The sequence below is a fragment of the Bombina bombina genome, chromosome 2, assembly GCF_027579735.1.
Source record: "Bombina bombina isolate aBomBom1 chromosome 2, aBomBom1.pri, whole genome shotgun sequence".
NCBI classification, from domain to species: Eukaryota; Metazoa; Chordata; class Amphibia; order Anura; family Bombinatoridae; genus Bombina; species Bombina bombina.
Window position 1 is genome coordinate 762411480 of NC_069500.1, and position 17951 is coordinate 762429430.

At 40.1% G+C, this 17951-nt stretch overlaps 1 protein-coding gene across 6 annotated transcripts in view; it reads right to left on the minus strand.

Moving 5' to 3' along the window:
* MYO9B (myosin IXB) overlaps positions 1–17951 on the minus strand; it is a 597798-nt gene that overhangs the window by 14676 nt on the left and 565171 nt on the right. For 4 of the 6 annotated variants that reach the window (XM_053702888.1, XM_053702886.1, XM_053702887.1 and 1 more), the window contains one exon: positions 13050–13177. In XM_053702888.1, the coding sequence (XP_053558863.1) occupies positions 13050–13177 (128 nt within the window). Of the gene's footprint in view, positions 1–13037; positions 13178–17951 lie in introns of all 6 variants that reach the window. The other 2 variants (XM_053702890.1, XM_053702889.1) reach the window with 1 other exon arrangement.

Here is a 17951-nt window from a genome sequence, read left to right on the forward strand (position 1 = left end):
CCAAAACTGAAGAGCTCTGAGAATCACACGGAGTTCTAAAATATTGATTGGTAATCTCGCCTCTTGAGATTTCCAAACCCCCTGCGCTGTCAGAGATCCCCAGACAGCTCCCCAACCTGAATGACTCGCATCTGTTGTGATCACAGTCCAGGTTGGACGAACAAAAGAGGCCCCTTGAACTATACGATGGTGATCTAACCACCAAGTCAGAGATAGTCGAATATTGGGATTTAAGGATATTAATTGTGATATCTTTGTATAATCCCTGCACCATTGGCTCAGCATACAAAGCTGAAGAGGTCTCATGTGAAAACGAGCAAAGGGGATCGCGTCCGATGCTGCAGTCATGAGACCTAAAACCTCCATGCACATAGCTACTGAAGGGAATGACTGAGACTGAAGGTTCCGACAAGCTGAAACCAATTTCAGCCGTCTTTTGTCTGTTAGAGACAAAGTCATGGATACTGAATCTATTTGGAATCCTAAAAAGGTTACCCTTGTCTGAGGAATCAAGGAACTTTTTGGTAAATTGATCCTCCAACCATGTCTTTGAAGAAACAACACTAGTTGATTTATGTGAGATTCTGCAGAATGTAAAGACTGAGCAAGTACCAAGATATCGTCCAAATAAGGAAACACTGCAATACCCCGCTCTCTGATTATAGAGAGTAGGGCACCGAGAACCTTTGAAAATATCCTTGGAGCTGTTGCTAGGCCAAAAGGAAGAGCAACAAATTGGTAATGCTTGTCTAGAAAAGAGAATCTCAGGAACTGATAGTGATCTGGATGAATCGGAATATGAAGATAAGCATCCTGTAAGTCTATTGTGGACATATAATGCCCTTGCTGAACAAAAGGCAGAATAGTCCTTATAGTCACCATTTTGAGTGTTGGTATTCTTACATAACTAGAAATTAGAAATGAAAAAGAGGGCGCCACATAGCGTGATACTGTTGAATCGGGGTCAAAAGAGAGAATATTCAAAAAGGCTTACCGAAAAGCTATGCACCGTACTGTGACCGGTGCTGTTGAGCAGACTAACACTCTCAGTGGTTAGCACACTGGTGAGTCTCTGGCGTACTGCAGGCAGGTGAATCTCTGCGTGGTGAGAGACTCACCAGTGTGCTAACCACTGAGAGTGTTAGTCTGCTCAACAGCACCGGTCACAGTACGGTGCATAGCTTTTCGGTAAGCCTTTTTGAATATTCTCTCTTTTGACCCCGATTCAACAGTATCACGCTATGTGGCGCCCTCTTTTTCATTTCTAATTTCCAGAAATCTTCACTCCGAGGACCAGAGGAGCTTGCGCTTCACACTTTGCTTCACATTTTCCTTTCATCACCGCTTGACTATACGAAAATTACATGGTTTGTGCACAGACTTGATTTCTCTCAATATTTAGCGCACACCGCTCTTGGTTCCCCTAGGGGTTCCTTGTATGACATTCTTACATAACTATTCAAAAATTTTAAATCCAGAACTGGTCTGAAAGAATTCTCTTTCTTTGGAACAATGAACAGATTTGAATAAAACCCCAGACCCCGTTCCAGATATGGAACTGGCACAATTTTTAACTCGCAATTGATATTGTCTCTTTAAGGCTTAAATCAATTTATTTCAAAACAAGGTTTATTTATTTGATTATCATGAAAAAAATATATACCCCCTTTATAAGCACACTCTACATCTCAACAAAACTGCTGAGGTGTCTACCTGCCCAGAAGACCAGATTTTTAGCCGTTGTAATATACAGGAAACTTGGGTGGCAATGTGTCCTTACGGTTCCAGACTACGCCGGAGCTCTAAAACCAAAGTTGGAGCTATCCGATACCGGAGCTGGTAACATTAAGTGTCACCACTCCGGAAGCTCCTAAACAGGATGCGCTAGAAAGCACGCGCTTCTGACTGCCGCCTCAGAAGGGAACCGCCAGAACAGTCGCGGTCCCGGCAGCCATAATGCAAATAAAGAAAACGGCAAACACATTGGGGCCTATCTATCAAGCTCCGGAATAGAGCTTGAGGCCCCGTGTTTCTGGCGAGCCTGCAGACTCGCCAGAAACACCAGTTATGAAGCAGCGGTCTAAAGATTGCTGCTCCATAACCTGTCCGCCTGCTCAGAGCAGGCAATTCAACCCGATCGAGTACGATCGGGTTGATTGACACCTCCCTGCTGGCAGCCGATTGGCCACGAGTCAGCAGGGGGCGGCGTTGCACCTGCAGCTCTTGTGAGCTGCTCGTACAATGTTAAATGCGGAGAGCGTATTGCTCTCCGCATTTAGCGAGGTCTTGCGGAACTGATCCGCACTGTCGGATCAGGTCCGCAAGACCTTTGATAAATAGGGGCCATTGCCTGTTAAGACAACCGCATGGTCGGTAAGAGAGTCCTGGACCCATAACAATTATATCAGAAAAAAAAAACAGACAGCCACCAATGAGCTGGGCAATTAACCCTGAAATGCCCAGATCCCCTAATCACTTGTGCCTGCTAATCTGCCATAATAGATCCTTAAGAGTTTCAAAATAAAATCTAAACGTCCCTTATTCTGCAGCAAGAAGCTGTTTAAAGTGCCAGTGTCCTTTGTAGCTCAAAGAAAACAATGGCACTTACCTGTAAGTAAGGCTGTCCGGCAGAAGAGACAGCTCACCCGGTGTGAGAGGATGCTATTCCTCCCATGGACCTGTGAAGAAAGAAAGACTAGAGTAAACTTACTCTGGGCAGCAATCTGTTGAGAGGCACAGTAAGGATTTTACCCCACAAGTTCCCAACTGCTTAAAAGCCACCACTGCCCTACTGAAGAGACTGACGTGTGGTACGGCTAAACCCAAGGAAAGATCAGAGCAAACCTTCTCTGCTTTAAAATAATAAAATCTTGATTGAAGTAAACTTCTTTTCAGACACCAAAAAGACTTCACCTCCTCCTTGCACCGCAGGCAAAGAGAAAGACTAGGGGTTATGGGTAAGGGAAGTGACATATATAGCAGCTTTGCTGTGGTACTTTTTGCCTCCTCCTGCTGGCAGGAGTAATATTCCCACTAGTAATTGATGATGCCGAGGACTTACTATATCTTAGGAAAGTAAATGTATATATATATATATATATATATATATATATATATATATATATATATATATATATATATATTCACATTTAGAACTTTACAAAAACATAATTTATGCTTACCTGATAAATTTATTTCTCTTGTAGTGTGTTCAGTCCACAGGTCATCCATTACTTATGGGATATATTCTCCTTCCCAACAGGAAGTTGCAAGAGGATCACCCAAGCAGAGCTGCTATATAGCTCCTCCCCTCACATGTCATATCCAGTCATTCGACCGAAACAAGACGAAAAAGGAGAAACTATAGGGTGCAGTGGTGACTGGAGTTATAATTTAAAATTTAGAACCTGCCTCAAAAAGACAGGGCGGGCCGTGGACTGAACACACTACAAGAGAAATAAATTTATCAGGTAAGCATAAATTATGTTTTCTCTTGTTAAGTGTGTTCAGTCCACGGGTCATCCATTACTTATGGGATACCAATACCAAAGCTAAAGTACACGGATGATGGGAGGGACAAGGCAGGAACATTAAACAGAAGGAACCACTGTCTGTAGAACCTTTCTCCCAAAAACAGCCTCCGAAGAAGCAAAAGTGTCAAATTTGTAAAATTTGGAAAAAGTATGAAGTGAAGACCAAGTTGCAGCCTTGCAAATCTGTTCAACAGAGGCCTCATTTTTAAAAGCCCAAGTGGAAGCCACAGCTCTAGTGGAATGAGCTGTAATTCTTTCAGGAGGCTGCTGTCCAGCAGTCTCATAGTCTAAACGTATTATGCTACGAAGCCAAAAAGAGAGAGAGGTAGCCGAAGCCTTTTGACCTCTCCTCTGTCCAGAGTAAACGACAAACAGGGAAGAAGTTTGTCGAAAATCTTTAGTTGCCTATAAGTAGAACTTCAGGGCACGGACCACGTCTAGATTATGCAAAAGACGTTCCTTCTTTGAAGAAGGATTAGGACACAATGATGGAACAACAATCTCTTGATTGATATTCCTGTTAGAAACAACCTTAGGCAAAAACCCAGGTTTAGTACGCAGGACTACCTTGTCTGAATGAAAGATCAGATAAGGAGAATCCCAATGTAAGGCAGATAACTCCGAGACTCTTCGAGCCGAGGAAATAGCCATCAAAAACAGAACTTTCCAAGATAAAAGCTTAATATCAATGGAATGAAGGGGTTCAAATGGAACACCCTGAAGAACTTTAAGAACCAAGTTTAAGCTCCACGGAGGAGCAACAGCCTTAAACACAGGCTTAATCCTAGCCAAAGCCTGACAAAAAGCCTGGACGTCTGGATTCCCTGCCAGACGCTTGTGTAAAAGAATAGACAGAGCAGAAATCTGTCCCTTTAGTGAACTAGCGGATAAGCCCTTTTCTAAACCCTCTTGTAGAAAAGCCAATATCCTAGGAATCCTAACCTTACTCCATGAGTAACTCTTGGATTCACACCAATATAAATATTTACGCCATATCTTATGGTAAATTTTTCTGGTAACAGGTTTCCGAGCCTGTATCAATGTATCAATAACCGAATCCGAAAACCCACGCTTTGATAGAATCAAGCGTTCAATCTCCAAGCAGTCAGCCTCAGAGAAATTAGGTTTGGATGGTTGAAAGGACCCTGAATTAGAAGGTCCTGCCTCAGAGGTAGAGACCATGGTGGACAGGACGACATGTCCACTAGGTCTGCATACCAGGTCCTGCGTGGCCACGCAGGCGCTATCAGAATCACCGATGCTCTCTCCTGTGTGATCCTGGCAATCAGTCGAGGTAGCAACGGAAAAGGTGGAAACACATAAGCTATGTTGAAAACCCAAGGGGCTGCAAGTGCATCTACCAGCACCGCTCCTGGGTCCCTGGACCTGGATCCGTAACGAGGAAGCTTGGCGTTCTGGCGAGATGCCATAAGATCCAGATCCGGATTGCCCCAACGACGAATCAGTTGAGCAAATACCTCCGGGTGTAGTTCCCACTCCCCCGGATGAAAAGTCTGGCGACTTAGAAAATCAGCTTCCCAGTTCTCCACACCTGGGATGTAGATCGCTGACAGGTGGCAAGAGTGTGACTCTGCCCAGCGAATTATCTTCGAGACTTCCAACATCGCTAGGGAACTCCTGGTTCCCCCTTGATGATTGATGTAAGCCACAGTCGTGATGTTGTCCGACTGAAACCTGATGAACCTCAGTGTTGCTAACTGAGGCCAAGCTAGAAGAGCATTGAATATTGCTCTTAATTCTAGAATGTTGATTGGTAGGAGTTTCTCCTCCTGAGTCCATGATCCCTGAGCCTTCAGGGAGTTCCAGACTGCTCCCCAGCCTAGAAGGCTGGCATCTGTTGTTACAATCGTCCAATCTGGTCTGCGAAAGGTCATTCCTTCGGACAGATGAACCCGTGACAACCACCAGAGAAGAGAATCTCTGGTCTCCTGGTCCAGATTTAGCAAAGGGGACAGATCTGAGTAATCCCCGTTCCACTGACTTAGCATGCATAGTTGCAGCGGTCTGAGATGCAGTCGCGCAAATGGCACTATGTCCATTGCCGCGATCATCAAGCCGATTACTTCCATACACTGAGCTACTGATGGGCTTGGAATGGAGTGAAGGGCATGGCAAGCATTGAGAATCTTTGATAACCTGGACTCCGTCAGGTAAATCTTCATCTCTACAGAATCTATGAGTCCCTAGAAAAGGAACCCTTGTGAGCGGCAACAGAGAACTCTTTTCCACGTTCACTTTCCACCCATGCGACCTCAGAAATGCTAGAACTATCTCTGTATGAGACTTTGCATTTTGAAAACTTGACGCTTGAATCAGAATGTCGTCTAGGTACGGAGCCACCGCTATGCCTCGTGGTCTTAGTACCGCCAGAAGTGAGCCCAGAAGCTTTGTAAAAATTCTCGGGGCCGTAGCTAACCCGAAGGGAAGAGCTACAAACTGGTAATGCCTGTCTAGAAAGGCAAATCTTAGGTACCGATAATGATCTTTGTGAATCGGTATGTGAAGGTAGGCATCCTTTAAGTCCACTGTGGTCATATATTGACCCTCTTGGATCATGGGCAGGATGGTCCGAATGGTTTCCATCTTGAACGATGGAACATTTAGGAATTTGTTTAAGATTTTTAAGTCTAAGATTGGTCTGAAGGTTCCCTCTTTTTTGGGAACCACAAATAGATTTGAGTAAAACCCTTGTCCTCGTTCCGTTCGCGGAACTGGGTGGATCACTCCCATCACTAAGAGGTCTTGTACACATTGTAGAAATGCCTCTTTCTTTACTAGGTTTGTTGATAACCTTGACAGATGAAACCTCCCTTGTGGAGGAGAAGTTTTGAAATCCAGAAGGTATCCCTGAGATATAATCTCCAACGTCCAGGGATCCTGTACATCTCTTGCCCAGGCCTGGGCGAAGAGAGAAAGTCTGCCCCCCACTAGATCCGTCTCCGGAGAGGGGGCCCTGTCTTCATGCTGTCTTAGGGGCGGAAGTAGGCTTTCTGGCCTGCTTGCCCTTGTTCCATGACTGGTTGCCTTTCCAACCCTGTCTGTAACGAGCAGTAGTTCCTTCCTGTTTTGGAGCGGAGGAAGTTGATGCTGCTCCTGCCTTGAAGTTACGAAAGGCACGAAAATTAGACTGTTTGGCCTTTGATTTGGCCCTGTCCTGAGGAAGGGTGTGGCCCTTACCTCCCGTAATGTCAGCAATAATTTCCTTCAAACCGGGCCCGAATAAGGTCTGCCCTTTGAAAGGAATGTTAAGTAGTTTAGACTTAGAAGTTACATCTGACCAGGATTTAAGCCATAACGCCCTGCGCGCCTGTCCGGAATTTTTAGCCGTAAGTTTGGTTAAATGCACTACGGCATCCGAAACAAACGCATTAGCCAGTTTAAGCGTTCTAACTTTGCTCAAAGTCTCATCCAATGGTGCTGTGCGAATCGCCTCTTCCAGAGACTCAAACCAGAATACCGCTGCAGCCGTGACAGGCGCAATGCATGCAAGAGGCTGCAATATAAAACCTTGTTGAACAAACATTTTCTTAAGGTAAAGCTCTAATTTTTTATCCATTGGATCTGAGAAAGCACCTCTATCCTCCACCGGGATAGTGGTACGTTTGGCTAAAGTAGAAACTGCTCCCTCCACCTTAGGGACCGTCTGCCATAAGTCTCGTGTAGTGGCGTCTATAGGGAACATTTTTCTAAATATCGGAGGAGGGGAAAAGGGCACACCGGGTCTATCCCACTCCTTACTAATAATCTCTGTAAGCCTTTTTGGTATAGGAAAAACGTCAGTACACACCGGTACCGCATAGTATCTATCCAACCTACATAATTTCTCTGGGATTGCCACCGTGTCGCAATCATTCAGAGCCGCTAACACCTCCCCTAGTAACACGCGGAGGTTCTCAAGCTTAAATTTAAAATTTGAAATTTCTGAATCCGGTCTCCCCGGATCAGAACCGTCACCGACAGAATGAAGCTCACCGTCCTCATGTTCTGCAAATTGTGACGCAGTATCAGACATGGCTCTCGTGTCATCAGCGCGCTCTGTCCAGAGCTATCGCGCTTGCCTCTTAATTCGGGCATATTGTATAATACTTCTTTCATAACATTAGCCATATCATGTAAAGTGATTTGTAAGGGCCTTGATGTACTTGGCGCCTCAATCTTACGCACCTCCCGAGCGGGAGACGCAGGTACTGACACGTGAGGAGAGTTAGACGGCATAACTTCCCCCTCGTTGTCTGGTGATAATTTCTTTATCGGTACAGATTGACTTTTATTCAAAGTAATATCAATACAATTGGTACACATATTTCTATTGGGCTCCACATCGGCTTTTGAACATAATGAACAAGCAGATTCCTCTGTATCAGACATGTTTAAACAGACTAGCAATGAAGCTAGCAAGCTTGGAAATCACTTTCAATAAGTTTACAAGCAATATAAAAAACGCTGCAGCGCTTTTAAAAACACAGTTGAATAACAAAGAAAACTAATTCAGTTATAGTCAACAATTCTTAACGAGAAATGTATTAATTAGCAGAGGATTGCACCCATTAGCAAAAGGATGATTAACCCCTCAATACCCAAAAACGGATATCAAATTAAGATTTAACGCTTTTATCACAGTCAAACACACTGTCACAGATCTGCTGTGACTGATTACCTCCCTCAAAAACGAATTTTGAAGACCCCTGAGCTCTCTAGAGACGTCCTGAATCAAGGAGGAAGCAACAGGAAAACTGTGCTAGAATTTTAACTGCGCAACAAGGCGCTAAAACAAGGTCCCTCCCACTCATATTACAACAGTGGGAGACCTGATATAACGGTTTCTATGCAGAAAATACGTTAGCCATGTGGAAAAAAATCATGCCCAAAAAGATTTATCACCAAAGTACCTCACAAAACGAATAACATGCCAGTAAACGTTTTAAAAACAACATTTTGAATGTCATGCAAAGTTATCACTAAGCCTGCTACCAGTCGCTTCCACTGCAGATAAGGCTTAAACATTATTTCAGTATTAACAGTATTTTCTCAGTCAAATTCTAGTCCCTAGAAAATAACTCAACTGCGCATACATTTATCAGCCTGATACCAGTCGCTACTACTACATTTAAGGCTGTACTTACATCATATGGGTAACAGCAGTATTTTCTTAGTCAATTCCATTCCCAGAAAATAATGTACTGCACATACCTCATTTGCGGGGGACCCCGCATGCTATTCCCCTCTTTCTGAAGTTACCCTACTCCTCAGAATGTCGAGAACAGCCAGCGGATCTTAGTTACGTCTGCTAAGATCATAGAAAAACGCAGGCAGATTCTTCTCCAAATACTGCCTGAGATACAAAAAACGGCACACTCCGGTGTCATTTTAAAATAACAAACTTTTGATTGAAGAATAATTAAGTAAAAACTCCAACTCCTCTCGCGACCTCCTTCTTTGTTGAGGGTTGCAAGAGAATGACTGGATATGACATGTGAGGGGAGGAGCTATATAGCAGCTCTGCTTGGGTGATCCTCTTGCAACTTCCTGTTGGGAAGGAGAATATATCCCATAAGTAATGGATGACCCGTGGACTGAACACACTTAACAAGAGAAATAAAGTGCCTTTCCATAGCTGAGAGTGTCCTTTAAAAAAAGATATATACTTACCATATGACACCTAACCACATATAGCAGACAGCCAAACCAATACTGAAAAATATCAGAAGAGGTAATGGTAGAGGAATATAATGTCAATATGTAAAGGGAAGCAGCAGATGAATCCCTGTGACCGAATTTACAGAGAGCCTTATGGAAAGATTTCCCATAGGTGAAAACATGGTGTCATCAGGCAATACTCCTTTTACATCCCTCAAACACTGTACTTAGAGAGGAACTGGGCTTCAATATGCTTAGAAGCACCTTTCATTGAAGAATCAAGCACATCATACTTCAACACCTCCTAAGGAGGCAAAGTTTTTAAACTGAGGTATGAGTGAGGTAGGCGGGGTATTTATAGGCTTTTAAGGTTTGGGAAGCTTTGCATCCTCCTGGTAGGAATGTATATCCCATCAGTAACAAGCTTATGGACTCTCTCCACCTATATTAAAAAAACAGGAATATCTTTAACTAGAAACATTTTTGCTAATGGAAGTATATTGCTTCTATAAAATTAAATTAATTAAAAGGAGAGCACAGCACACTGTTCTAATTTCCAGATTTAAGACCTAAGGCTTCCTGCTGTGACCACCACACATAAGCTGTAAGAACACCCAAAGTAGCAACTGATACCAGCCACACCAGTGAAGGAGCAATTAGACCACATAAATTGCAATATAATGGGCATACTACCTACAACAATCTGTTTAATTTTCCATTCCATGGATACTTTATCTTAGTAGTTTTTTCCCTTCAGTTCTCTACTTTATACTTAACATTTGGTCCATACTGTTGAACTTGTTAAGATGACAACCTTATTAGTTTTTCTATTGGTATGTTATTGATAATATTATTGTTGGTGATACTTTTCTATGAGCAAATTTCTCTTTGTTACCAGTACTAACAAAATACTCAATATCACCTGTATTATTGGTTTCAATGTTGATGTTTAGTAAGTTGTACTATTTTTGTATTGAAAAAAATAAATATTATTATAATTAAAAAGGAAAAAAACAGAGACCTGTTTCTATGGAAATGCTTATATTCTGACTGTTTCAATAATAAATCTGTAATGGGTACTCATTCAAGTCACAGGATAGAATTAAAAAAAAAATAGTGAGACTTTAATTCATCAAATGGGTAATATATATTAGTGGATTGCAGATTTGTCATCTGCCAATCAACTGGGGACTATGGCGGGCGAAGGAATGGCGCTTATCGTTATAGTATTAAAAAGGTAGAAATCTCAAGACGCAGCCATGTTCAGACGCTGAATTCAGTATCTCCTACGGCAATCTAAACGATCTACTAACTATCTAGCTACTAATGTGTCATCCTTCCCCCCCGGTTTGACAACTAGCCGGGTGAAGCTGTCTAACTACTGATCTATGATGGAGGAGTCGCATATAAACATATTCGCTCTATTAGAGGAGATAGAACGTAAAGCTGAAGGAAGATTTGATGATCGCTGGGCCACTATTAGAGATGCGCATACACAAGATAGCGCTGCACAACTACAAAGCTATGGATCTGAAAGTTTTAGGTCGATAGAGGTCCTACCCATCCTAGAGCAAATCTTATCTCCACAGAGAGAGAGAGGTTCGTTAGGACTTCACCACATACCACAGAAGAAAACGTGGACAACGATACGGAACTACACAGCACTGATAACCTAGCATCTATCACTGAAGGTACTTCGCCGACAAGATGGGTGAATACCAGCTGCAATAGGAGGTCTGTCCCGATCCTTCTCAGCACATGCTCCAGTTATGAACCGAAGCCTGCATACTTACCCCTAAGCGTCCGGGGAGGTGCGGCCGGCTCTGGCGGACTTGCTCTGGGACCTATTTGCTTCTCACCAAAGGAACAAACTGAGATGAAGGTGAGAGACTTGACAGACAGACTTTCACTCCCTGGTGAGCTGATTGACCACCCTGATCTACTAGCATGGGCAAGTTACTTTACCATATGGTATACACCAAATGCCTACAGCAGTTATGTGCAGATTGGCTACAGATCAAGTGTAGGCTAAAAAAAAGCTCCTACTAATTCTCGGGGATTTCTCCCTCTCCATTCTTGGAACTGAGTCCCAGCTTGTTTGTGACAGTATTTAATGTTACCCAGTATTCTCTATGAGTCCATTCTTAACTCATAATTATATGTTCATGATGCAGAATGGACTCCAGTTTGCAGAGTTCCAGTTTTTTTTTTTTTAGCTATTATGTGAGCGGGACATAAGTAATTGGCTCCAGAACTTGCTCTACTAACAGTGTTAGAAATGTTAACATTACTTGCTATCCAACAGCCACAACTTCTAGTTATAATTTGTACATACAGCAAGGCCAATTATGTATCCCAACATATTGTGCCTATATAAACTATAACTAAGTAACTTGCTCCAGATGAACACGATTAGTTTTACTAACATTAATATCCCCATTTCGGAAACCTAGATTGAATAACTTTGTATATTGTGCAACCAAATATTTATACTCACTAATTTGTACACTGCTGTTTTTGTATGGTGTATACTCAGAAGCAGCTGCACCTTTTGGTTAAATTTGTACACATAGACTAAGATATAGGTTACTACTACAAGTTCCTATTGCATCATACCCGTATATTGCTCCTTTGAATTGCATGATCAACAGGAACAGCAATCTATTTTACTGCTACTAACTCATAGACAGTCAACTATTCCGCATATTCTGTCACAAAAGTGAACACAAGATCCCTTGTCCGAGCTTCTTCATATTGTATTTCACCCCTATAGTGCTCCCCAAATATATAGGTGACTTATAGCTGAAAATATGCATAAATCTATAGCTCCCCTCCTCTCTGGATTATAATAAGCCAGCTCATTCTGCTTTATCATTATCCCCTTCAGATGATGTGCATATATGCAGACCCTCCCCTATCAATATTCAATAAAATTCTCTATCAACACTTAATATCATCAGTTTGTATCTAATATTCATCGTATATAATGGTATGGGCAGATTAGCATTTATCATCCTATACATAATAAGTGTCTCTATCACGCAAATACAATTTCTAGCCCATAACATCACAATTTAACTTTTATCATATTATCTGTAGGAAATGTCATTCACAATGCTAGCTAGCAAATGTGACTATCATATTTTACTAATCTTTCCAAAACCAGAAGGCCCATAAGCGGCCAGCTAAATAGTCGTTTACAAATTGCTATAATTATTATGAAATGGAGGTTTTTATATCCATATTAAATCATCCATACTTTTTCTTACTTATAACATTGTTTATTGTTCAAATGGAATAATGCCATTTATATTTAATGGTATATTTTATACATCTACTGTATTGTCAAACCTCAATAAAAGATTTAAAATAAAAAAAATAAAGTAAAAATCTCAGAAGATCAGGATACCCATTTGATTAATTAGTCTTTTAAATTCTATCCTATGAGTATGCTCAACTTTACATTCACTTTAATACTTTTAACAACTAAGAGGTAGAACGAGGGAAAAATTAGCTTCTAGACATTATCTAAATAAATGTCTTCTCTTTTAGCTTAAAATAAAATAATTAACATAACTATTTTTCGACAGCTATTAATAAAAAGACTGGTTTCTTTCAGGAGTGGAAAATAAGCAAAACAGGCAAAAACTGCCTATTAGAGTACTATGTACTTTCTAGAGATGTAAATACTCAAGTACAGAGGTTTTACCAGCCTGAAAAGATCAGATATTTCTGAAATTTTTCAGAAAATTCTAAATCTACTGATATATATGTTATTTGCTACATCACATAATACATCATATTAGTGTTGCAGGCAGAGAGAAATAATAGGAAGGAACACCCTACCTTAATACTGACCTTCCGTCTCTGTCTGGACAGGCCGCTCATCTAGCAAACTCTCAGTGCTGTTGGATGTTTCAGAGTCAATATTTTCTTCATCTGAACCACGCTGATCAAGTTCTGGGAGGCGATAAGTTATATCTTCTCTAAAAAGTTTAAAAGATTAGAGTGAAAATTAGATGTGGAATGGTGAGGTAAAATAAAGGACACATAATTAGTTATAATAACATAATTTATGTAAGAATTTACCTGATAAATTAATTTCTTTCATATTGGCAAGAGTCCATGAGCTAGTGACGTATGGGAAATACATTCCTACCAGGAGGGGCAAAGTTTCCCAAACCTCAAAATGCCTATAAATACACCCCTCACCACACCCACAATTCAGTTTAACGAATAGCCAAGAAGTGGGGTGAAAAGAAAGGAGCGAAAGCATCAACAAGGAATTGGAATAGTTGTGCTTTATACAAAAAAATCATAACCACCATAAAAAGGGTGGGTCTCATGGACTCTTGCCAATATGAAAGAAATTAATTTATCAGGTAAATTCTTACATAAATTATGTTTTCTTTCATGTAATTGGCAATAGTCCATGAGCTAGTGACGTATGGGATAGCAAATACCCAAGAGAGGGAGGGATAAAAATAAAGACAGCCAGTTCCGCTGAAAAATTAATCCACAACCCAAATCAAAAGTTTTTTAATCTTATAATGAAAAAAACTAAAATTATAAGCAGAAGAATCAAACTGAAACAGCTGCCTGAAGTATTTTTCTACCAAAAACTGCTTCTGAAGAAGAGAAAACATCAAAATGGTAGAATTTAGTAAAAATAAGCAAAGAAGACCAAGTTGCTGCTTTGCAAATCTGATCAACAGAAGCTTCATTCTTAAAAACCCAGGAAGTGAAACTGACCTAGTAGAATGAGCTGTAATCCTCTGAGGCGGGATTTACCCTCTACATAAGCATGATGAATCAAAAGCTTTAACCAAGACGCCAAAGAAATGGCAGAAGCCTTCTGACCTTTCCTAGAACCAGAAAAGATAATAAATAGACTAGAAGTCTTTCTGAAATCTTTAGTAGCTTCAACATAATATTTCAAAGCTCTTACCACATCCAAAGAATGTAAGGATCTCTCCAGAAAATTCTTAGGATTAGGACACAAAGAAAGAACAACAATTTCTCTACTAATGTTGTTGGAGTTCACAACTTTAGGTAAAAATTAAAGCGAAGTCCGCAAAAAACGCCTTATCCTGATGAAAAATCAGAAAAGGAGACTCACAAGAAAGAGCAGATAAATCAGAAACTCTTCTAGCAGAAGAGATGCCCAAAAGGAACAACACTTTCCAATAAAGTAATTTAATGTCCAGAGAATGCATAGGCTCAAACGGAGGAGCCTGTAAAGCCTTCAAAACCAAATTAAGACTCCAAGGAGGAGAAATTGATTTAATGACAGGCTTGATACGAACCAAAGCCTGTACAAAACAATGAATATCAGGAAGTTTAGCAATTTTTCTGTAGAACAGAACAGAAAGAGCAGAGATTTGTCCTTTCAAAAGAACTTGCAGACAAACCCTTATCTAAACCATCCTGAAGAAACTGTAAAATTCTAGGAATTCTAAAAGAATGCCAAGAGAATTTATGAGAAGAGCACCATGAAATGTAAGTCTTCCAAACTCGATAAAAAATCTTTCTAGACAGATTTACGAGCCTGCAACATAGTAATAATCACTGATCCAGAGAAACCTCTATGACTAAGCGTTCAATTTCCATACCATCAAAATCACTTGAAATCATTTGAAAATCACTCTTGGAAGAAGAACTAGAGGCAGAAAAATATAGGCAGGTTGATAACTCCAAGGAAGTGTCAATGCATACACTGCTTCCGCCTGAGGATCCCTGGACCTGGATAGGTACCTGGGAAGTTTCTTGTTTAGATGAGATGCCATCAGATCTATTTCTGGAAGCCCCCACATCTGAACAATTTGAAAAAAACACATCTGGGTGAAGAGACCATTCTCCCGGATGTAGAGCTTGATGACAGAGATAATCCACTTCCCAATTGTCTATACCTGGGATATGGACTGCAGAAATTAGACAGGAGCTGGATTTTGCCCAAGCAAGTATCCGAGATACTTCTTTCATAGCCTGAGGACAGAGTCCCATCCTGATGATTGACATACGCCACAGTTGTGACATTGTCTGTCTGAAAACCAATAAACGTCTCTCTTCAAATAGAAGCCAAAACTGAAGAACTCCGAGAATCGCACAGAGTTCCAAAATATTGAATGGTAATCTCGCCTCTTGAGATTTCCAAACCCCTTGTGCTGTCAGAGATCCCCAGAAAGCTTCCCAACCTAAAAGACTTGCATCTGTTGTGATCTTGGTCCAGGTTGGATCAACCGAAGAGACCCATAGAACTATAAGATGGTGATCTAACCACCAAGTCAGATAGTTGAATATTGGGATTCAAGGATATTAAATGTGATATCCTAAAATAATCCCTGCATCATTAATTCAGCATTAAAAACTGGAAAGGTTTCATATGAAAATGAGCAAAGGGAATCTAATCCAATGCTGCAGTCATGAGACCTAAAACTTCCATGCATATAGCTACTGAAGGAAATAATAGAGACTGAAGGTTCCGACAAGCTGAACCCAATATAAATTGTCTCTTGTCTGTTAGATACAAAGACATTGACACAATCTATCTGGAAACCTAAAAAAGGTGACCCTTGTCTGAGGAATCAAGGAGCTTTTGATAAAATGATCCTCCAACAACAGAAGTTGAATCATATGAGATTCTGCAGAACGAAAAGACTGAGCAAGTACCATGATATCATCCAAATAAGGAAACACTGAGAACCTTTGAAAAGATTCTTAGAGCTGTCGCTAGGCCAGAAGGAAAAGCAACAAATTGGTAATGCCTGTCTAAAAAAAGAGAATCTCAGAAAATGAAAATAATCTGAATGAAAACAGAATATGAAGATATGAATCCTGTAAGTCTACTAATGCCCTTGCTGAACAAAAGGCAGAATAGACCTTATAATCACCATTCTGAAAGATGGTACTCTTACATAACAAATCAAAAGATTTTCTTTCTTTGGGACAATGAATAGTTCTGAACAAAACCCCAGACCCCGTTCCTGAAACGGAACTGGTATGAATACCCCAGATAACTCCAGATCTGAAACACACTTCAGGAAAGTCTGAGCCTTTACTGGAATAGCTAGAATATGTGAGAGAGAAAAAGACTTCTCACAGGCGGTCTTATTCTGAATCCTATTCTGTACCCCAATCTAAGAAGTTTGGACCGAATTGTACCAAACAACTTTAGAAAAATCTTAACCTGCCCCCTACAAGCTAAGCTGGAATAAGGGCCGCACCTTCATGCAAATTTGGGGGCTGGCTTTGATCTCTTAAATGGCTTGAATTCATTCCATTTTGAAGAAAGCTTCCAATTAGAAACATGTTACTTGGGGAAGAATTTGGTTTCTGTTCCTCATTAAGAACAAAAACTAATATAAGCTTAGAACTTAATCTTGAAGCAGAAAAACTCCCTTCCCCAGAGTAACAGCTGAAAGTATTGAATCCAACTGTAAACCAAATAATTTATTACCTTGGAAGGATAGAAAAATAGAAATCTGGATTTTAGAAATCAAATCAGCATTCCAAGATTTAAGTCACAAAGTTCTTCTAGCTAAAATAGCTAAAGACATAGATTTAACTTCAATTTTGATATCATCAAAAAATGGCATCACAAATGAAATTATTAGCATGTTGAATCAAGTTAACAATGCTAAACAAATCATAAACCAATACTTGTTGCGCTAAAGTTTCCAACCAAAAAAGATGAAACAGCTGCAACATCAGCCAAAGAAATTGTAGGCCTAAGAAAAGGACCTGAAAATAAATTAATTTTCCTTAGAAAAGATACAAATTTCCCATCTAAAAGGATCTTTAAAATAAATACTATTTTCCATAGGAATAGTAGTATGTTTAACAAGAGTAGAGATAGCCCCATTAACTTTGGGGATCTTTTCCCAAAACTCCAAACTAACTACTGGCAAAGGATACAATTTTAAAACCTTAAAGAAGGAATAAACGAAGTACCAGGCCTATTCCATTCCCCAGAATTAGGAACTGGAAAAAAACCTCTGAAGTAACCACAGGAGGTTAATAAGCAGAATTTAAATGTTAGCTAGCCTTAAAATCAAGAGGACTAGTCTCCTCAATATCCAAAATAATCAACACCTTTTCAACAAAGAACAAATGTACTCAATTTAAAAGTAAAAAAGTAGATTTGTTAGTGTCAATATCTGATGAAGGATATTCTGAATAAGATAAATCATCATCAGAGAAGGATAATTCAGTATGTTGTCGGTCATTTGAAAATTCATCAACTAAATGAGAAGTTTAAAAAAGACCTACATTTTATTAGAAGGCGGGATGGCAGACAAAGCCTTCAGAATAGAAAGACTTCAGAATAGAATCAGAAAAATATTCTTATAAATTCCCAGGTATATCTTGTACATTAAATGTAAAAAAGAATAGCAATAGACAATGCATTAATACTGATTGATATTTTTTCTGCATGTAAAAGTTTATCATGATAACTTATTACAAACCATAGCTAAAGATAAACATTCATAACATTAAAATAAATTAACTTAGCTTTGGTAGGACTGATATCAGTCAACAGGAATCCAACAGTGTTTTCTGAAACAGGAACAGTTTTGAAATATCTTGGGCTGTAAGAGAAAATGTAAGAGAAAAATGTAAGAGAAAAAACAACATATAAAGCAAAATATCAATTTCCTTATATGATAGTTTCAGGAATGGGAAAAAATGCAAACAAAATATGCCTCTGGAAACCAGAAGCAAAATGAAATAAATGTCAGAAATCAGGAGCCAAGTATGACG